General features: G+C 37.2%; 1 protein-coding gene across 1 annotated transcript in view; it reads right to left on the bottom strand.

Annotated features, from left to right (window-relative positions):
• The window catches only part of LOC106949742 (SH3 and cysteine-rich domain-containing protein 2-like), a 48,723-nt gene extending 34,971 nt beyond the window's left edge, over positions 1-13,752 (bottom strand). The window contains exons 1-3 of the mRNA XM_015036216.1: positions 13,316-13,752; positions 1,691-2,057; positions 1,514-1,608 (exon numbers count right to left, since the gene is read on the bottom strand). Coding sequence (XP_014891702.1) covers positions 1,514-1,608; positions 1,691-2,057; positions 13,316-13,405 — 552 coding nt within the window. The 5' untranslated portion in view covers positions 13,406-13,752. The remainder of the gene's footprint in view (positions 1-1,513; positions 1,609-1,690; positions 2,058-13,315) is intronic.
• Between the last annotated feature and the right edge of the window lie 9,120 nt (positions 13,753-22,872).

Below are 22,872 nucleotides of genomic sequence, written 5' to 3'. Positions count from 1 at the left end.
AAAAACTTTAATTTACATGCATAAATGCTGGCTTACGCGCCTAATTTCACAAAACGGCTAATCTCTGCCTTGATGAGTGTGCAGTGATCGAAAAGGACACTGGATTGGTGAGAGCATGCACATCCTTGGGGGACAGTGCTCGCCTCAAACACAGCAAATTTCACACTGAATTAGGCAGACCAGCTGGTACAGAGAGATATTGATTTTCCAGCAAAGTTTAGAGGAAATGTTGCATCCAGACAAGTGAGAGAAAGAGGGTAAAGAAGCAGAAAGGTCGTAAGACAGACAAAATATGGGGATGTAACCAGATGAACTTTACTACTGCTAGACTCAGCCTTTTTTCTTCTGATAAGGCATGGCATATAGAAGAGGAAAAAAATGTGCTCCTCTGCTACTCTTTCATACATTTCCAGTCAACCCATGTTCCAATTATACCTCCACCTTTTTGTCTTTGCTGGTGTGAAAAGGGGACTTTATTCTCTCTCTCTACAAGCCAGGGATTTTGGGACTGGGCATATTACCAGGGCTAAAAGGCTGCGCCAAATGACTCAGAGACACTTAAGGCATCCAGATGCCATTTAATTCTGCTGATACAGAGCATTCTTAATTTGTGTCTTCTCTCCAAGGAACAGCCACATTCCCAGTACATTTTGGAAACAATTACAGTAAATCTAATTAATTATGTGACTTTTTTTTTTGTTTGGGGTGAAGCAAAGGAGCAAAGAAAACAGAGAACTTCACATAAACAATCAGTACAAAATAGCCAATTAAGCATTTTTTAGCTAATAAGCTTCCTTTCACAGCACAGGAAAATCTGTCACACTTAAGCTACAAGCATAATATTTATGAAAACCTTAATGGTACTGTATATTTAGAAGATATTAGGCATATGGCTGCATAATGGCATAGCTGCTGGCACTGTTAAGCTGCAGGAAAAAAGACCTGGATTGGAGACGAAGTCTGAAATCTTTCTGCACGGAGTTTGCATGTTCTTCCTGTGAATGTGTGGCTTCTTTCTGGGTACTCCAGTCAAAAACATGCCTGTTAGGTTAATTAGTCTCCCTAAATTCTCCTTAGGTGTGAGTATGTGCAGATAGCCAACAGGTGAGCACTTTGAATTGCCTTGTTGCTGAAAATGTGCTATATAAATAAAATTACTTTAGCTTACTTTTATTGGCCATGTAGTATCTGCAGCAGGGCAAACCATGACTCCATAAGGTGCAAAAGGAGACTACGCTCCGCCCATATGGATACATTTTTAACTTATGGCTGTGAATTATGTTTAGCAAATAAGCTGTAAGTTTTGTTATCCATGTTATTTTTTTCACAAGCGTGCGCTACCGAGAGCGGCGGAGTGAAACAGACTCTTTTTAATGTGAAAAATCGTTTATAAATCACATTATGACTCTCTAACATCCACTGAAGGGGAGCCCTGCGGATGCCGGGGGAGCTCATGCCACCCTGGGTGGTAGCCCATATCAGAAACCTCCACTGGTTACACCGAGTCTCTTACCTTGCCATTACAGGCCTGCTGAGATAGTTCAGAGGAACACCAAAGATGAGCCGCCAGCTTGCAGGCTTTACAACGCAGCCCTTGTTTGGAATTTCCTGAATACACAGCAGATGAAAAGCACTTTCCGGTTAAGTCAATACAATAATAAATTGCTGAGCAGCTTGCTAATTGACCTACCTTGGATCATATGTTTGCATCGCTGGCAGCTGGTAGGCCTACGGAAGACATGGTCCTGGAAACAGTGAGTTTTGACCGGTTGCATTGGCTGAGACTTCAGCTGGCTCTTTAAGGTCCGGGACAGCGAAGGGCTGATGGAAGAGGAATGTGACGACAAGGAAGGGTTGGGGCTGACTGATGGGGATAGAGAGGGAGAGCGCTCATAGCCCAGAGGGGACTCAGAGAAGGGAGGAGACGATGGACGTGGCGGCGCTGTGATGATGGCTGAGGCTGGCCGAGATTCGCCGTTGCTCTGTTGGAAGAAGTTATCCACGCTCTTGCTGCGTATGACTGATTTGAGGGACAAGGAGCGCTTCAGTCGCTGCAGCTGGAACACAGAGGGAATGTTTTAAGACTGCTTTGTAAAAAGAAGAATCGCTCAAATTGAGCAAACATCCAAGTGTTTCAGAGAACGATGATCCGAAAGCTATACGTGCTAGAAAAAAGCAAGCACACAGAATCGGAAAAGGTACATGAGCGGTGAGCAGCATTTCAAGATTTCCAGGATTTTGTTTGGCATTTCCCAAATTTTCACTTCTCCATACGTTATATTTTCTGCCAATTTTAACCCTCTAAGCCTAAACGGATCCAGCCGTAATCCCGCCACACGTTGCGCTTTCTGAAAAATTCAGTTTCTGAAAGGAGAGACGTGCTTTCCAGCCAATATCGGGTTATTACGGTAATTTCACTCTTGCCGTAGCAGGGAGTGAAATTAATCTGATGGCCACTCTTAATAGACAGTAAACTGCGGAAATAATTTGCTACATATTGAAAGTTCCAGTTGCTATTTATAAATGGGCAAATATATTTACTCACAGGACATTTAAAGAACTTCGTACAATTGAAATAAGCAAAATTATCCAGGCGGAGATTTGAAAGGACTAAATTACATGACACAATTTCTGTATTTTTGTTTGCGAATGGCCTTAAAGTCAACCAAATGATAGTGTATTAGAGTTTGGATTCAAAAAAGGGATAAATTAGCCAATCTTAGTGAAAATATTTTATGCTTCTGCATTAATTTCTCCACAGAGAAAGAGGAACCAAACCAAATTTTTACCAAGTAAAAGTTTCAGTCATAACAGAATTTTTTTAAAGAAACCGCTGGGATCTTTCAGATAGCGTAACCTGTGGCGGGATTACGGTACTGCAAGTCTGGCTGCGTCGCTGGCAACACGTTTGGTCGGGAAGGGTTGAAAACCGGTTGCAGATACCGTACTATGATATTCACGAACCAAAACTAAAAACCAGGGGAGGAACCGACGCTCCCCATCTGATTCCCAGTAAATTCAACAAGCATTTATCAGTGCAAGCCTTTTTACTTTAGGTTTTTATTGTTTAAAATATTGGCAGGTGTTTAATGTGAAAGCAGGTGCCCAGCTTGAAGGGCTACTCAGGGTTTAAACTCTCTGGACGCTGAACGCTTTGACTGTCCCTTCAAAGTCAAGATAACTTCTGATATTTTGTTATCTTTCTCCTCCACTTTTCCTTGGGCTGCAGATTTACAGCCTCTTTTGAAACCACCTATGTCAATACTTCTTAAAATTCACATTGAATTAATGCTATTGAGCGCCCCACACCTTCACTGTATGCAGGCAAACGTTTTGTTCGTCTTTGCTGCCGTTTGCCTCCATTTCGCTGAACAATTAGAGATTCGGAAATTATGGGAGGGCGGTATATGGAAATAAAACTGCAGTGGAGTCGTACATTAAGGGGGAAGGCTGACGGATGAGGACAAGGATGTAATGGGTTTCTGACAGTGAAGAGCAGCTCTCCAGTTTGCGATGAACTCATTATCTGGCTGTAGTCACCGCATTAAACCACACAGATTAAGTTATCGTAATGATTTTCATGTGGCGGCTGTGAAGAAATTTAGACAAACATGTCAAGATATTAACAATATTACAACCTCCCTATCATGTTTATTGCACTTTTTAGCTTTTATATCCACCACATTGTCCACCTGCACTCACTTCACACACAAAAAAAAAAAAAAAAAAAATCGATAGTATTGATCAGGTTTCTCCTCTATAAGATACAGATTTAAAGAATCCAATTAGATTGAGTGATGAAAAGACCCACTAGGTTCCTCTCATAAATGCTTTCAAGAGAAAGCTGAGTTTATGCTTTCTTTAATGGTCTTTTCTTGGCTCAACTGAAGCCCCATTCAGTAATGAGTGTTCATCTCTATTAGATCTTTAAGCTGCTTTACTGTGCTGATCTTCTGTCTGGTTTGGAAGGAAAAATGTTGTCTTCCTGCAAGCTAATTTTCTAATTGAGCTGTAAAAATCAATCTATTTTTTGGTAAATGTCCCTACAAAACATGTAGTTTGGCTCATAAAACATGACAACGAACAATTAGGTCTGCTGAGAGAAACATAAGGGCTTGTTCAGGTCTAAGGTCTGGAAATGAGCAGTCTGCAGACCCCACACACCCTGGACACAAACTGTTTAGACTTTAACCTTCAGGTCATCACATTCATCTAAAATGAATCAATCGAGTTTATTTGTGTAGCACATTTCTGCAACAAAGTCCAGAAATGTGCATCATGAAAATATATTAAACAGGTCATAGTCAACAAATGTGAAAACCAGTAACAGACAGCAAATACACATCAAATGCAGCTCTGAGAGACCACTTAAAATGACCAGTTTCTCTCAGTTTACTCTTTATAGGTTTATGTTTGAGTAAAATGAACTTTGTTCTTTTATTCTATGAACAGCGGACAACATGTCTCTGAAACTCCAAGCAAAAATTTTGTATTTATTTGCAGAAAAGGAGGAATGAAAAAAAAAAAATCAAGCCCTTTCAGACCTAAAATAATGCAAAAAAAACACGTTCATATTCATTTAGAAGCAACAATACTAATGTTTTAACTCAGGAAGAGTTCAGAAATCAATACTTGGTGGAATAACCAGGTTTATAATGAGGTTCAGTGCAGTGAGCTCTTAGTTTTTCCCAGAGGTGCGTGTTGGTCCAAACAGATTATTTCTATGTTTAAAATCCAAAAGGAAAAACGTTTCTTTTCTTTGTTCATTCACCAATCACATCCACCATCTGGGTGAACTGTATGCCAGTAAAACCTTGATTTTTATGCATTTCTGTGCTGCTCATTGCCTCAGTTTTTGGGTCCCCTCTCAGCTGTTTCCTACCAGTAATCACAAACCTCTCTTTCATCCAACAAAGATGAAAGACTGTATTTATACACCTTGATTTTACCCAGTTCTCTAACAAATCTGAGGTGTTTTTCTGCTCTTCCTCTACTTTGATTTTTCATCGCGCTTGCTTGATATTCTGCAGTTTTCAAAGTGAAAACAATATTATTTGTTCCATCAAGAAACTAATCCTTTTCATTCCTCCTTTTTGTTTATTAATCATTTTATATTAATCATCATATCTACATGGAGACCAAAAAGAATGTGATTAAGTCTTTTAAAAGTTTAGGTTTTAAAAAATAGCACCAAATACTATCCTGATTTAGTTCATCATTATCACTGTGCACAGAGAAGAGACATAAGACAATAACAGCTGTCTACGCTGCAGGGCATCACACTGCAGAGACTCCTCTATCTTTATTATCTCCAAAGCTTTATAGTTACAGTTATAATAGATGTGCAGCATTGTGTTGGAGAAGCTGCTGGTTAATTGGTAGTTATTTTAGTCTGCAACCTTCCCTGAAAAACAGTGCAGAAACCAAAAGCTCAGCTCATAACTATAATATTTACTGATAATATTGTGACTCTCTCCAACATTTTAAAATCTATTTATGGATCACAGAACCCGACACAGTCCTCGCTGAACTAGTGACAGCAATAATCTCATCACAGAGGAACTGTGTAGAATAAAGAATGTGTAGTAAAACAATTTATAAACGGCGCCACTGATTTATATACTAAAAGAAAAAACATTCTTATATGCCACACAACTGATGCCGAGTGAAGGATAAGTAACATCTGTTGCAAAATCATCTGACACACTGAGGTCAGGGTAAATGTATGGGTCTACTCACAACGACCTGAGCTTTGAATTAAAGGTGACCTCGACGGGCATCCATCCAGCTGGAGTGCATTTGGTAAACATCAATTCAATCAATCTTTTTCAGGAAATGCAAGTAATTTTTCTAGCACTGCTGACTAACATAAATTAGAAAATGTTTTGAACAAGTTCAAAACTATATATGTTTTTTTATAAATATTGATTTTTATATTAATTACGTTTAGGTTTTTCAATACTATTTGCCACATAAAATATACAAAACAGAATTCCGACTTTTGATCTTTTGAATTCAAAAGTCACATCTGACTTTTGAATTATGACTTTTGAGATCAAAAAGTCAGAATTCTGAAGATTAAAGTCAGAATTCCAGAGGGGAAAAAAAAAAAATTCTGAAGAACAAAGAGCAAATTTCAAAAAGATTAAAGTCAAAATCCCAAAGAAATAAGTCAAAATTTTGAAGATTAAAGTCAAAATTCAGACAAAATAAGGCACTTTTTATTTTATTGGCCCTAATCATCTTCCATTGCAACCCCAATGATCCCATTGATTTTTGTAATTTCAACATGAAATGGGGAAAACCTGAAAGGTTATAAATAGTTCTGCGAGGCATTACAGGCGCAACAAAATCCCTGAAAATGTGAAGATTCAAAATTCCCCTGTCAGGAATTTTGAAGTCTCAGCCTGTGTTTGGGGGAAAATAAGAAAATACAGCAGGCCATGAATGTGATTGAAGTCAACCTTGTTGCTGTATGCATGGTTACTTTACCATTATATGCAAATGAATGAGCCATTGTGATTGTCAGCGGTTTCTAAGAGCTCCTTCTGCAGTTAAGCCCTTTTAACTGCCGGATTTGGAAATGAAAGCCTCTTTCTCTGCACACTTTGGCAGGCAGCTTGTGGGCTGCTGGAGTCTGCTAAAATGCAAATCACCAAAAAAAACAACAGGCAGGCCTTTTAGAGCCACACACAGAGGTGTGAATGTAACAAGAAGAGAAGGATGAAAGAATTCATACAGCAGCTGCCGTTCTGGTGCAAAGTTGTTTCACCTTCTGGGGAAATAAAAACGGGAAACAAGGAGTCAGGAAATCATCAAGGCGCAGATGATCCAATTATTATCCAATTACTTTGTGCATCAAGTGTTAAAATAGTAAAACAGTAATTATCAAACAAAACTCTAAAAACTTATTCTACTCACCAACCTTCAAGTCAGCTGAGACTTTATTTTACTTAACTTTTATTTTCTGTTTTACTGCTTTGAGTTCTTAATCGTTTAGATTTGTCATTTTATTTCTGATGGGTTTTTTTTAAATCGCTTCATAAATAAAGTGATGATAATGAAAACTCAGATACAAATCCGTTTTCTGCTATTTTCCAACTTTCCCCTTTCAGTCCAACTACGTTCTTTATCAGGAATAAAAGGATATGGGTAGGAGTTTTAAGAGTTGGTGAACAAAATAAACCATTTTCTCTAAGTCCATAATTTAATACATGTTGGACTGCCATGGTTTCCCCCAGAAACTTACTAAGCCCTGTGTTTGGGGTGCTAGGGCAGTCATCCAGCTGCCCGCCATGTTTTTGAGCTAAAACATGTTTACAGTTGACAGGAAATTTGAAAATATCACTTGATAGTTATGTGTTACTGGAAAACTGAAAGATTAATACCTAAATACAGACTATAAGGTCTTAAAAAAGGCAATCATTAAAAAAAACTAAAATAAATTAACAACGCTCAGCCTGGTGGGGGCACAAGTAAAGCCTGGTGGCCCCACCAGGCTTATAATACGCAGATTTTTGCAGCAACGCAGCAATAGAAAACCTCGAGGTTGTGATTTTGATGTTCTCAAATGATCCCAGAAATTTAATTTTATCTTAAAAGAAAAACAGCCAAAGTGTCAAGTAGTAAAATGTAAACCCTAAATTGATGCTACATCTCATCCTACACCTGGTTGTCATGAGTTATGCAGATAAACCCAGATATTTTTATCTTACAGAAATCTATTGCTGGCCCCAAACATAGTGAAAACAATTCTGATTAGCCGATTAGTTTCTATATTATGATACTTTATTTTTTAAAAACAGGTGCAAAATTCATTTGCACCTGTCATTTGGGTGCATTTAACCCTTCTATGCATGAATTATGATCTTTTAAGTCAGGATTTGTTGTCATTTGATTTCTGATTTTCTTAAGACATAAAAAAGGTGGGAAAATGTTAGTAAAGTAAAAAAAATTCTAAGATTTTTTTCTAGGTGATCAGTTGTAATTTCCTCCAAATGCAAAGTTGTTATTTGGTAAATACATCAAGAGTAGAAGGAGGGACTGGATATTCCTCAGTTGCTTTTTCGTCGGTCTGCCATATTGGATTTAACAAAAAATTTCTTGCACTTGCAGTGGATGGCCAGTAGTTGGCAGTGTATTTTGTGATGCACTAGTGTCCACTTTAGTGGTCTCTATGCATTCATAACATAAAAATCCACAAGTAGCACAAGAAAGTGGCTTATTGACAGCTGTCCACTGCAGTGACTGCTATGCATGAAAGGGTTAATTTTATTTTATTTAGAGGTGTCCGACTAAAATAGCTCTAGTTTGATGTATTTTAGAATAGAAGCAGTGATGATATTCTCTGTTTTATGTAATTTCTCGCTGGTGCTTTCAGCCTTTAGACATATTTTTGCCCAATCATTTTGGCATGGAAATCATGAACATATCCAAGTCAGTCAAAAAATTATATGACTTAATGATGCATCCATCTGCAAGCAGAGATATGAAATAAACAAACACAAGTAGGCTGAATCTGTTTTGTCCAGAAATGTCATCAGCACTCATTAAGTTTGCAGATTGGTGCTGGCATGTGCAACAAACACTCTGAAAGAAGCTGAGATTTTATTCTGCAGAAAGAATGCAGCTAAATAAATGCCAGTGCTTTTACACAATGCAAATGAAGAAAATCTGCATGTTACACTGCTGGGCAAATACACACGCAAGACTCGTTTAATGAGCTGCAAATAACCTAGAATCATAGCAGAAAATTACAAAACGATGAATTTAGTTTAATGTAGTCGGCGGGTGCCCGTTTTATCTTCCATTATTATTCAAAGCATCTCTAAATAGCCTTTATCTTTACAATCAAGCACTATGCAAGGGTCAGGGAGTGAAAAGATCATAATGGAAAATTAACAGTGATGGTGCAGCAGAGGAAAGAAAAGGGATGAGGAAGTGAAGGACAGGTGGAAAAGGTCATCGGACTGCGGAAATGGAAAGAGAAAAATGTTACATAACCTATGTGTGGGGCATAAAAGTAATACAAAACTGATAAGGAGGTAAATGTGAAATGAAGGTGAGCGGAAGAGCTGGAAAGAAACAGTTTTCATCATTGCAGACTCATTAAAATGTCTCTGTGTTGGCCAAATATCCAGTGAACTGTGCAGAGGCCCTGGAGACTGCTGCATATCTCCACCTTGCATTATCGGCAGACTCAGCCACTTCAACGACTTTATTAAACTTTATGTAGCGTGCAATCATCAGTTCATCCTCACTGAAACAACAGAGGATACATACGACAGTCCAGGAATTGCAGAAACCGTTGAGATGATGAGGCAAATAAGATGCTGCAGCCTGCTGACTATTGGACAATTCCCAAATTCATGGTTATTTGATTGTTCTGGATTAAAAACAGATGTGTAAAATCATCAAACATGCCATTTATCTGAGAGGACCTCTTTGCCTTGCATCAACACATCACCTTCCTGAAAGAATAGCCTATTGTTTTTAGGAGGTGGTGCTTGGAAAACATAAAGAGGAGAGTTATAGCCTCTGCAAGTCTGTTGGCCCAGCAAAAGTACTGGGCCAACAGTACTTTTGCTGGGCCAACAGCAAAAGTACTGTTTTGCTGTTGGCAAAAGAGAGAAATGACGGGGTTAGCAAAGTATTTCATAGTTTAAATCTTAATTGTGAGTGCTGTTAATGTAGACGAATGTCATAGGATGACAGAGAACTGTTTAAAACCCTTTATGACCTAAGTTTCAAATCTCCGGCTGGATAGTTTTGCTTATTTTAATTGTACGCAGTTCTGTAAATGTCCTGTGAGTAAATATATTTGCCCATTTATCCATAACAACTGGAACTTCCAATATCTGGCAAGTTATTCTTGCAATTTACCGTCTATTAAAAGAGTGTCCCTCAGAGGGACAGTGAAATTACCAGAATAACCAGAAACCATTGGGATTTTTCAGATTGTGCAAAGTTTGGTGAAATTACAATACTGCAGATTTAGCTGGATTGTCGCCAATACATTTGGCCTGGAAGGGTTAAACCATTAGAGTGCAGTTTATTATCCCAACCTTATCAAACCTGCAAGTGCCATTAAGACACAATACTAAAACAGATTGACTATGCAGACGTTTCATGTTTAGATCAAACTACTATGAGATGAATTATAAGTTCTAGAGTAGGGGGGGGCATTTATCGTATTATTATTTATCGTGACAAATTTCTTATGAGAATTTTGATGTAGCAGAGTTACAATAAATTTGAATTAACGCTGAACTGTCTGTATTTTTACTATTTTCTCTACTGTCTGTTAACCTTTCCATACTGAAAGGAGGGCGAACGATAGTTAAATTTGCAGTACCGTAATCCCGCCACACTATCTGAAAAATTCCAACTGAAAGGGGAGACGTTGCGCTTTCCAGCTAATATCGGGTTATTATGGTAATTTCACTCCCAAAGTAGCAGGGAGTGAAATTAATCTGAGGGACGCTCTTTTAATAGATGGCAAATTACAAAAACAACTGCTAGATATTGAAAGTTCCAGTTGTATGGATAAATATATTTATTCACAGGACATTTAAGGAACCGCCTACAATTAAAATAAGCAAGAATATCCAGATGGAGATTTGAAACTTAGGTCATAAAGGGTTAAGATAAATACTAATAAAGTTCAAAATATGATTAAATGCAGCTACTGTGAGCAGTTTTGTGATACAAATTACACTTCTTTGTGCTAAAAAAGATTATTATAAATAGGAGTATTTGTAAGAGCATTGTATTTTGTGCTCTGCCAGGCAATCACATCCATAAAATTACCTAAAGAAAAAGTAATTGTCACTTTTTTACCACTAAATATTGCAATAAAGGTTTAAGTTCATATTCCCCAGAGCTATTTTACAGATTCTTGAAGAATGAGATAAAGTGAGAAATTGCATTTCTGCTCATCTTCTCAAATATTAATACAATCCTGAGTGTAAGGTATTTGAATGACATGTGCTCCAAGTGATTATAGAGGAATAATAATATTTTTGGAGTCGTCACCTTGCCTGTAGGTGGAGGAGGTGGAATAACTATTCACTCTGTGTCACTGCCTCTATTAGAAGCACTCTAGAAAGCTGGTGGGCCCACTTAGCACTGTAATAAATACTCCAAGGGAGAACAGAGAGGGATCGAAGAGAGACATGAAGGAGAGCTGCTGCTGACGGGCTGAGACAGATGGATGCAAAAGACTCATATCTGAAGGTTGAGGTTGTTGGGAAATTATTAAAATAGCAGGTGTATCGAAAGAAATAAAGATGTAAAAGAACCTCTTGTGACATATGTTTAGTAAATTCCTCTTCATTCCTCTGCAGGATGTTTAAGGGAATGGGCTGCCAGCAGGGGCTTGACAAACATCTAAACTACATGGTCGATGTAGCTTGGAGATCCATTTTGTCTTGACAACCACTTGGGTGAATTATGGCCGAGCCCCTAGCAGGACACTGCAAACATCTGCTAGATGATTGGCCCATAAATTCAAGTGCCACCTCGCTGCCCACCATTCATTATCGTATCTGTAGACAAACGGAGACAACAACAAGAAATCTGCTCTGCTGGACTTAATCTGGGCCCCCGTGGAGATGACCAACAAAATCTATCGGAAACTAATAATCTCTGGCAATTAAGGCTGCTTGTTAAAGCTCAGCTGAAAATGGAAAAATGAATAGGGTGGTCAAATAATGAGGAACAAGTTTAAGATTTATATAAAGATAATTAAGATGATGACGAACATTGTTCCTTTATTCTATGAACTACTGACAACATGTGTCTGAAATTCCAAGCAAAAATTTTGCATTTATTTCGTCAAAATAATAGAAAACAAGTTCATATTCATTTAGAAACAACAATATTAATGTTTTAACTCAGGAAGAGTTCAGAAATCAATATTTGGTGGAATAACCAGGAGGTTTTCAATGGAGTTCAGTGCAGTGGACTCATTATATATCATACCATGCATTTGTATTGAACCCCCTTAACCCTGACAACCCTAAATAAATTTAGCAATGTTAAAAGTTTCCCATTTACTAAACATTTGTGTGTAATGTAATCTTAGTATAACTATAGGTTTACTGGATAGATGTTATCCAATAAACCTCAAATGTTTATTGGACTATCTTAGTGAACAAAGAGCATCACCAGAACCTTGATTGTTCAAAACATTGTTGGGGTATAAAATAATATCTTTCATTTATTTAAAAATACAGAGGGGGGAATAATCTGACAATAACATAACCACACAATAATTAATGCAGTTATTAAATCCAGACTATAACTTGTGGATATTTATTCAGAGTAATAAGATCATGTTAAGAAATAAAACAAAACAAAGAGTGACTATGTCAGAAAGCATTTCATACCCAGTGTTGGGTATGCTGGAAGATTGGTGATGCTGTGGGCCTGTTTCTCTACGAAACTTATTAGATAGGGATTGAAAAAAATAGTAAACTGACAGCAAAGTGAAAATGGTTAATTACCGAGGAGAATAATGATCCAAAATGGTTCTCCAGGCATATTTTTTGATAGACCCCCCCAGCAATAAATACAATAGAAAGTCACAAGATGAATGGAGGGTATGACAAATGTGCAAAAAGCTCCCACAAACTATGCCACAACCTTGTCAGATGTAAAAAATAAGTTGTACAAAGTGTCACAATAATTGTGAATTTTTAACATGTATTTTTCTTCTTCATCCACCTAATTTTGAAAGTTGTGTTTCAAATTTTGACTGCAAAATTTTAAATTATGCCAAAAGTTTGAGTAAACAAATGGCATTACTGTATAGCATTACTAATAAGTTAATCTTTCAAAGTCAAGGTGAAACAATGCATTTTATTTTAAATAAAGCAGAACCATATCACCTAGAAGGAGTTCTCTTGTGCATCTGTCAGGAATAAGTTTTGTTTTTAATTTGAGATCTACAAGAAAATGAAAGCTCTCATTGAATATGAATATGTCAGCGAAAACATGCACACCTTTGTGTAATCTCTGCTCTCTAACTTTGAGGTCAGGCAAGGTGGGAGAATTACAGAGGCTTAGAGTCGTTATGCAAGACCTGGAGCTACTACAGAATTAGCTTCGTAAGGCAGAAAACGCTCAGTCACTCATTTCTAAAATTACCTTTATTTCAAATTAGAGATAGACCTCACCTTGTTACCAAACACAAAAACCTACTCACAAAAAAACATTATTCTTTAAAAAAAATAAATCCAGACACTAGTTTGAATAATTAATCGTTGGTTTTTCTGTTTTACAGTTGGCGTTTGTCGAACAGGTGTGTTGTTACCTTTGATTCCGGCTGACCGGACACGGTGGTACCCTGCCGGTTTAGGTCCCGGTTCTGAGGTTCGCTTTCTTTTTCGCTGATTTCCGTCATCTCGAATCGGTAAAAATGCTCCTCCAGCAGCAAAAACCGAAGTCCGTGGAGACAGAGGAACGAGAAAACTATTCATACAGAGAGCTCTTAAATATATGGCGTGGAAAAGAAGAGGAGACGTTACAGACTCTAAACGCTAATCTACCCCCCAAAAAATCCTTTAAAAAGCGACCTGCTTCCTTTCAGGTTTAAAGCTCTGAACGGGTGGAAATTAAGCCAATAAAACACCGGATTAAAACCAGAATATCCGATAAGACTTGCTGTTCGTCCTCCGCCGCCTCAAGCCTGTCTCGTGCCCCGGACAGTATTTCTTCTCGCGCGCACACACGCGCTCCTTACAACAACTTTAATCTCGTCGATAGAAAGTGCTCCGCGCGCTCTGATTGGTTCAATTTGACAGACAAAGGGAAAAAAAAGAACACAGAAGCCACTGTGATTGGCTGTGAGGTGATGACGCTTAGATGTGATGAATATTTTAAATCTGAGCCAGAATATCGTATTTCAAGGAAAGATTTATCTATATTGCACATTTCACCTTATCTGATAAAATGTAAACATAATAACTAAACAGCAGAAAATTTGGATTACAATTAAACAGCAATGAGAAATTATTTTAAACATAATGGAATAAATAATAGAATACGCAATACTGTCAAATGATGATATTGACAAATATCAATATTGTCATTGAAAACTGTATTTTGAGAACTTGCAAACAACATAAATGTCAAATTATTTTACTCTAAATGACTTTACAAGTATGTTTCTGTTCTTATTTTGGTGTTTCAATTAGCCTACACATTAAATCAAGAACTCTACTAAAACAATGTATACCTGGAAGTATTATTATTAGTACACTTGTAGGCAGATTTTGCTAAGATATTTTATTTTTTAAATTTGTCAAGTTGATCTTTTAAGGATAATTTACAAAAAATAATCTTATTTCTTTGGTTTTTAACATCTTGCTTCTAATAAAAGTAATATTTACCCTGCCTCTTTGAAAGTGTAGGCAGCCATCTTGGATTTTTGAATAAAACTGGGACTTGCCACCTGGAATAGTAATTGAACCCTCCACCAAAAGATATAAAACAAAGAAATGGTTAATAGAGCTGATTTTTTTTAAAGGAAGGTTAGTTCCTGATTAAAAAGGAAGAGATCTCAAAACTCAGTGGCACTCAAGACACCAGCGATAAACAATTAATTTTATGGCCATTCCCACCATCATTTTTGTGCTTCAACAAGATTTGAAATGCAGCACAAAGTACACCTTAGAAAATATACCTAACTAAACATAGATAGACATCTTCTGGTCACATTGCCTCACATCAGCACATTAGACCAATGCCACTAAGGGAGCTAATATGTGCTGACTGGCTCAACTATAGTACAGTTGTATTTTTCATGTCAGACATACTGAATCAAGCTTGAAAACAAATAAAATAAACATTTACATAAAATGTGAGAATACAAAAGCTTTTTCTAATTAACTCTTACTGCAATTGATCCTTTACACGTGACGTCACTGACGGACGTCAAAACAACCTATGCGCTCCTGTAAAGCCTGTCAAGAAACGCACATGTGGTGGCCTAATATCGCTTTTATTAAGTTGATTTCCTAGGAAAAATGGCCACAGAGTGCTGCGCGGTCTTCCGCAGAGAAAGACAAGGGTGAAAACCAAACTTCTCATTTTATTTTGTAACTTTTAATCAGGAAAGATACAGCAGCGATGGATAGCAACCGTCAACGATGATTACTGTCAGCCCTCGGTGTAATCGCAGATTTGCAGCGAACAAATATTCGAATATGAAATATCGGAGAAGGCAGCGTTTAACCATTGGTAACCATGGAGACAGTGCCCCACCATCATGTAGCCTAGCATGTACGAAAAAAAAAAAAAAGATTAGCATCTCCTCTTTTGTACGTTTTTAATGCTGCTCCGTTATAAGGGGAAAGCCTGTTTATGACTTAGCGATATAAACTATGTGGTGTGAATTCAGGCAAAGTCGGTAATTTGATCGACACGTCGGGAGGGAGGAGGTATGGGTCGGTTTCTAAGCTAGCTGTTTCCAACTTTTCTAAATACCGCCGCCTGTGAGCCACAACCAGGTGTGTAACGTTCACAGACAAATTAGCTTGACTCGAGCAAGTAGAAGCCATGAATAGACTGGCAAAAACAACTTCAGTTGCTCTGTTCAATACTCCCATCCTTCACTTCCGACGTTCATCATGGCGCCTCGAATGATTAAGTGACGTAGGGTCAATACAATTCCATGGCTCTTCAGATGTGTGCATACATATTAATGGCTGCTTAAAGCAAACAGAAAAACACTTTTATTAAGGCCCCCTTGCTTATGTTAGAACTAAACACGGAAAATGGAGAACATATAGGTTAAACATTACAAGCATGTGTAGGTGACTGCGCAGTCCACAGGGAGCATGTGGAGCCCAGCATGGGTGGCTGATTCAGCACTAAGGACAGCTCCTCCCGCCTGCCTCTGCAAGTGTCTCACTAATTATCTGGCTTCATGTGAGCTGCCTCTTTTCTTCCTCATCCAGTTCTTCCTTGAACGCATTTCTCTTGATTGAACCTCACGGTGTTTGTTGCTTTAAAAACATGCATTCAGAATAAGTATATATTTTGGAGATGTGCAGGTATTACTATTATGAAAAAACCGCAGTTTGTCTGCTTTTCTTGTGGGTGTATCTGAATTGGACAGAGCACCATGTCGCAGTTATTTTTATGAGAGTTTGTCTGAACCCACCTTTGAGAAACTCGACAGCCCCTGTGCTTTGTAGTGAAGCCGGTAATTATGGAAATTAAGGCCTAATTATTCTATTTTTTTTAAAAAAGCTAGTGAGGTTTACTTCTTAGTCTCATTGTTGATGTAGTATGATCTAATATATGCTATAATGCTGCAAACACAATAATCTGTTCTAACAAATAGCTTTTTAAAGTTTAATGTAACTATTTCTTTAACATAAACCTATTTTGGAGAAAAGTATTTTGATATTGGTTTTGAACACAACATTTTTCAGTTTAACTATTTCTAATAGCACCACTGACTAAAAATTCATACTAGATGTTTGTAACAACCGAAGCAATCTACAAACAGATAAAAGAAAATTAGTATACAAATGAAGTTATGGGTAAAAACAAAGAATGAATCAGAAGATAAGTACTGAACACATGAAAATGACATGTAAAACGACAAAATTAGGAAACCAGCTGAAAGCTGTCAGTATTTAGAAAACATACATATGCTCATATGGTAACACAAAGCAACAAAAGCTCTGCTAAAAAAGTTTACTGAGCCATATTGCGGTAATGGAAAGAACACAATTTCTCTCTCAACCATCCTTGAGGAGGTGTCCCTAGTAGGATTTCTGACAGAGGAGTTAAGAGAAAAAGAGATGTCCAAGCTCACAGGGACACTCACACTCACACAGAGAAAGAACTGCGAATAGCTGATGCAGCTTTTCAAATAAAAGCATTAACTAATGCACTCAACTGCACTGGACTATATGTGAACTATCTGCACAAGACTCTACTGCTAAAGAAAAAAAACCTGTTTCATCTTGTTAAATATTTACTAAAGAAAAACTGGAAAAGCCCACGAAATAATGGAAGGACACAGTGTGGTCAGAGGAGATAAAGACTTCAGTTTTTGGATGCCGTTGCACACACCATATTTGCATGAAGAATGCTTTCAAAACATCACAGAAAAAAATGAAGTTTGCACCTGGGGAAATAATGATGTGGGTTGTCATACTAGCTTTTAAGACAGGCAGACTCCAAATAATCAAAACTGATAGTAGTAACTGAAGGTGTTTAACACAATAATCCCAAACAAACAGCCAAGAACATTCCTATTTGATTTCAGAGAAGGAAATTAAAACTACTAGAATAGTCAATCCAGTCACTGAACATCTGAAAAACAACTGAAAGAACTGAAAATCAGAGTGCATACAAAACTCTTGAAGATTTGAAGGCAGTTTGTGTGAAAGAATGAGTCAAAATTACACCTGAGCAATGAATTCTAGTAGTTTTTCCCACACAGGAAATGTTTTAAAATCTCTTGAAAGTGTATTTACAATTTGTTATTCTAAGTTAAAAATAAAACAAACAAAAAAAAACAACTCATTTACTTAGATTGTGCAGATTACTTGAATTGTTGCCTACATCCGGTGTAAATTTTATATCAGTGGCTCCATTAGAAACATTAAAACTAAGAAAAATAATTACATATTAATTTCTCAATTCTATACTCATTAGCACACACACATTATGTGTAGACGCTATAGTATTTGTTGAAAAATGCATACATAGTGGGATTTGGATTTCTTCTGTGGGATACTTGAAGTGTCAAAATCTATAATTTAGTTAGTTTGTAATGATCGCTTCAGTTAGTGTTGAATCATGAACGTTTTTTGCTCTCATGCCATGCCAAGAGCTCCTGCTGGTTTCCATTTTTGCAGCATCATCTTTTATTGAGTGCTTAGAAGAAGGACTGTTTCGCTCTAGTTACACCACACTACACTTCATCTACTTTCTCTTAATGCTGCAAAAACACAATATACCCACAGGAAGAACTTCCACATGGGGTGATTCTTAAAATGCATAAATCTCTAGGAAATTTTAATATAGCCATTATTGATATTGAGACTTTTCTTATTAAGCTGGTTTTAAAAAAACAATATTAAAGGCAAAATATCCTATTTTAGAGCCAACAAACCCTCAAAAACCTGAAAACACAAAACAAAAATAAATCGTAGTTAGTGTTTCCATTTTTATAACACACTTTTAAATCATATAAACAGCATATATTGGTTTTCCTAATGTAACATTATTAGTTTTCAGCAACTATCAACTCCCAACATAAACTATAACTATTCAATATAATCATAAGCATGAACCCTCTATAAGCAACTTTGTCAGAAACATCAATATTACAATACTTGTAACAAAAATATGTAGAAAAAATGTCATATCTTGAAAATGAAATCTTTTTGTCATTTCCCCCCTGCGTGAAATGAGTATGAAGGAGACTAAATTACATTTGTAAGCATCTAACTGAACCCAGGGGCAGTTGTAAACTCCACATGGGGGCAAATGAGCTAATTGTATCAGACAAAACAGCAAAATAATGCATCAGTTGCCCTACATGCATTAGTTAAACATTTAGTATTTAAATTAAACCAAGTTTTTGGCTTGGAAACACAAATCTCATTGTTACTTGAAATGCTTTTTTTTTCTTTCAAATTTTAAAAGTAAGAATTATTTAACTTAAACTTGTAATATTGAATTATTTTACTGATGTGTAACTCATACAAGACAAACAAGAAAGCAATTCCAGCTTTTACAATGCTCCACAATGAGTGAATGTTTGCTATATTGATTAATTAGTTTAATTAGGTCAACAGGGCTTCCCACAGTGTATTATAAGCCTGGCGGGCCACCAGGCTTTACTTGTCCTCACCAGGCTTAGCATTGTTTTTTATTTTCTTATTTTTTTTAAGGTATACTTTTTATTTAAGACTTTATAGTTGGTGTTTAAGTATTAATGCTCCAGCCTTGCAATAATGCATAACTATCAAGTGATAATTTCAAATTTCCTGTCAATTTTAAACATTTTTTAACTCAGAAACATGGCAGCTGGCTGGATGACTGCCCTAGCACCCCGAGCTTCAGGTTTAGAAAGTTTTCTGGGGGAAAGGCAGGTTACATTACCATTTTCCTTGCTTATTAATACGATTACACTGCCCACGTTTTCTAAATAAATAACAGAGAAAATAATTTATTCACCAGGTGAATACGCTGCACCCCCTACAAAGCCTTGAAGGATGAACACACAGAGAGCAGGTTTTCTAATTTAATGTCCATGTGATTGCAGTAATAAATGGAAGTTGGCTGTATTGGACTGCTTCTGCTTATCAAATTAAAAATGAAACACGAAGCCTCTGGTGGCCCCAGAGGAAGCAGTATTGAGTCGGCAAGGGGACAGAGGCTGAAGTAAACTTGGAAACCAGTTAAATCTGCGGGCTCATCTTTCATTTGCTCTGGCAGAGAGGGACTGGACCCCCTCCCATCCAAACAGATGTCCCCTTCGGTCGCTCCAGCATCGGCCAATCAAAACCGTTTATGCAATTTCCCGTGTTGGCTGCTGACTTATTTATAATAGCCTTTTAATCTGCTATCATTTATCCGCTAAAGGAAATAAACAATAAATCTCCATTTGAAATATGAGCAAAGCGTACGTAATGGTTTGCTCAGATTTTGAAGGTCTAGAACAGCATCAAGCAACATGTTTTCTCTCTTGATTGCTACAGATATTAAAATGTAAGACAGGAAACAGATATTTGTTTAATTATTGGCAATAAATTCATCTTATCAATAATATTTTAAGTTAGAGCTAAAAAAGCTAAAAAAAACAACAAAAAAACAAAAACAAAAAAATAACCAAAGATAAACTTTACTGTTCTTAGTCAGAATAGTTTGAATTTAAATCCAAGTCTTCTTGATTCATGAAGAGGTCTGTCTATCTTTATCGCTCTTAAATGTGGGAAAGACAGGAGAACATGCTTTTCAAATAAGGAAGATGTGTACCAATCCTCATGAGGTGGGAAACAGCCTAATGTTGCCTAATGTTGCTCATATCTGTCGTCAGAGCAATAATCAGAAAGCTTAAAACATCAAGAACTGTTAAAGATCAGACTGCATGATGATTCGAGTTTATGTTTGCCACCATGAATGGTGCAAAAGATGCAAGACATTCTGCTAAGCTCACTGTGCTGCACCATAAAGTGGCAAAACACCAAATCTCACTATTTGCCATCTACATGCTGAAGGAAATCCTCACCACATAATTCAAATACATTTTTGAAGGGCATTTTTGGTATTTTGCTGGATTGGGACTAACTGATCATTTGGTGTAAACATTGGGAGGCTTTCGGAGACTCAAAACAGATGTTCTGTCTCAGGACACGAATTTCCTGAGCCAAATCAGATCCCTCCTGACGCTACTTAGGCCAGAGAAAAGAAAATCGGTCAAATAGAGGAGAAGTGAGGAGAATAAGAGATGAGTGGGGTAGAGGTGCAGAGTGATGAAGGAGGAAGGGATGGATATCAGAGGATAAATGGAGGGCGGGGTTTAAGGAAAATGATGAATAGAGATGATTAGAAGAGACTGAAGCTAACTCCAAAAGGCATTTTCTGTCCTCCCATCAGAAACATGAATGAGTTGCTTTTGTTAAACTTTACCAAGTGCTTTGACCTGAGGAAGAAAGCATTAAGCTTTTCTCCAAAACACCCAGGGGATGTGGCATTAGACAGATGATTAATATGTGGGGAAGCACCTCCTGTCCACTGTTTAGTGTAGTGGATGATCTGTGATGCTGCTGCTGGCTTGTTTTATGGGAACTTGGTAGAATGCATGGCATCATGAACTGGAGGTTTTAAAATAATAATTGGTTGAAGTGACCCAATTCCGATTTTTTTTTTGCCTTAATTCGATCTGTATTTAATCTTTTCATGACAGTCTGAACAACACAGGTCGGATTTTTTTCGAATCAGACCCAGGCTACTTGGATATCCTGAACGTCATTTTCTCTCGACAAACGAGTCACTATTTTGCGTCCTGATACGCGCAAGCGGGAAGAAAAATAACAAGCATTTCGGATTATGATAAGGATTAAGTTGTTAATATGCTGGCTCCGGTCGGACAACAACCTAAAAATCATAAGCTATGCTAAACCGTTAGCATACACGTTTATTTCGGCAAACACTACTTCTTCTTCATGGGGGTTCCCAAAGCACACTCTCTATGTGTTATTGCGCCCTCTACTGCCCATGCTGCGGGACACTTTCAGGTTGTCTGCAGTTCACACTGGAGATCACATACAGGTTGTATGAACGGCCACGGCAAAAAGTACAAAAAAAAAAAAAAAAAAAAAAACCGATTTACAAAAAAATTTAAATTGGGTCACTTCAGGCTGCAGTGTGAACGTAACCCTGATATATAGTCACATTAGCAAAGATACAAAAACTTTCTTAATGATTATTTAGACAGACTGCTTAAAATAATTGGTCAAACATCCCTTTTTCTGTATAAATAAATTTGCAGACATAACATTGCTCATTGTTGATATGTGTGAGTTGTGCTAATAAAAAGAAAAGACGAAACCAAAAGATAATTATTTCTTAACGAACATTGTCCCTCTAAATCCATGAAGTCAGATTAAAGATTGGATTTTTTGAAAATTTTCAATTGACTATTGTTCCAGTAAAAGAGGAGATTTTCATTGTAACATGCATAGTGAATGTCAACAAAGCAGAGTATAATCCTGAGGTGATTTTTCAGTGTTTCCAAGAATGTGCATTGGTCTGTACAAAATCTCCCAGCCAGGACGGTCCTCACACATCATCTTAGGTGCTGGAAACCGTGCAGAGCTCTTGCATGCCAACTGAGGCTGAGAGCAGTCACAATGTGAACCAAAAATGTAACTGGACTCAGTCCATTTAATATTTTGCCAGTCAGCGTAGAGCGAGAAAGCTGCAAATGTCCATAAAAAGAAAACTTCATGTCCGGTTGTGGTCGTCGAAGCTGTGCAGGCTGCCAAGTGCAACATGCTTTTAAAGATCACAAAGAAAACAGAAGACAAACTGCATATTTCACATGTCTCATGAGGACAAAAATAATTTCAAAAGAGCCTCAAGCCACTCAGCCTTCCTTGAAGGTTATGAGCCTGCTATGTGAAAACTGTTTCATTGTAAAGCTGATTTTCTATTCAAATGAGCAAGCCTCATTTAAACTCTTTGATGTGATGAACATCTACAGATCCCAGCCAAATCTAGGTCAAACACCAACCTGGCAAATCCCGATACGAGAAGCCCGTTTCTCTACTGATGTAACCAGAGTGTGTTTGTTCACGACTGAAACAGGCTCCTGTTTTTACTGACGTGGCGCTCTGAAGGATTTTGAATTGTGTGTCTTTGTGTTGTCATGCAAGAAAAAAGGGGAAAGTGTCAAAGCGTTAATGACAGTGTGAAAGATGTTCTATTTTAAGCTCTCGTTGCTTTTTTAAACTGGTTAGCTGAGAAGATATTTGTAGATATGAGGTCCTATAAAAAGAAATGTACAAGTGAAGCTTTCAAGTTGTCAGAAAAATATCAAAATAACTGAGGAACAAGAAACACTCCAGAAAAACAATATGTGGCATTCTGATGCCCAAGGTTAACATAGGAGCATCTATTTCAACCAAATTGCTTACATTTTAGACCAAATTATTTAACAGTTTAAATTAAACCAATGATTTCTTCAGCTGAAATGATAAACCAAAGGAGGAATGTTTTAAGACATCTGCTAAGTATTTTTTTCCTTGTGGATTTAAATATGTCTATGACTTTTTTTTTCTGATTTTGCCTTTTTTGTCACACCTTAGAGTTTTAGATCATCAAAAAATATTCTAT

This window comes from Poecilia latipinna, unplaced genomic scaffold, assembly GCF_001443285.1.
Source record: "Poecilia latipinna isolate Pla-1442-1.1 unplaced genomic scaffold, P_latipinna-1.0 Scaffold22, whole genome shotgun sequence".
NCBI classification, from domain to species: domain Eukaryota; kingdom Metazoa; phylum Chordata; class Actinopteri; order Cyprinodontiformes; family Poeciliidae; genus Poecilia; species Poecilia latipinna.
This window is presented reverse-complemented; position numbering and strand designations above follow the sequence as displayed.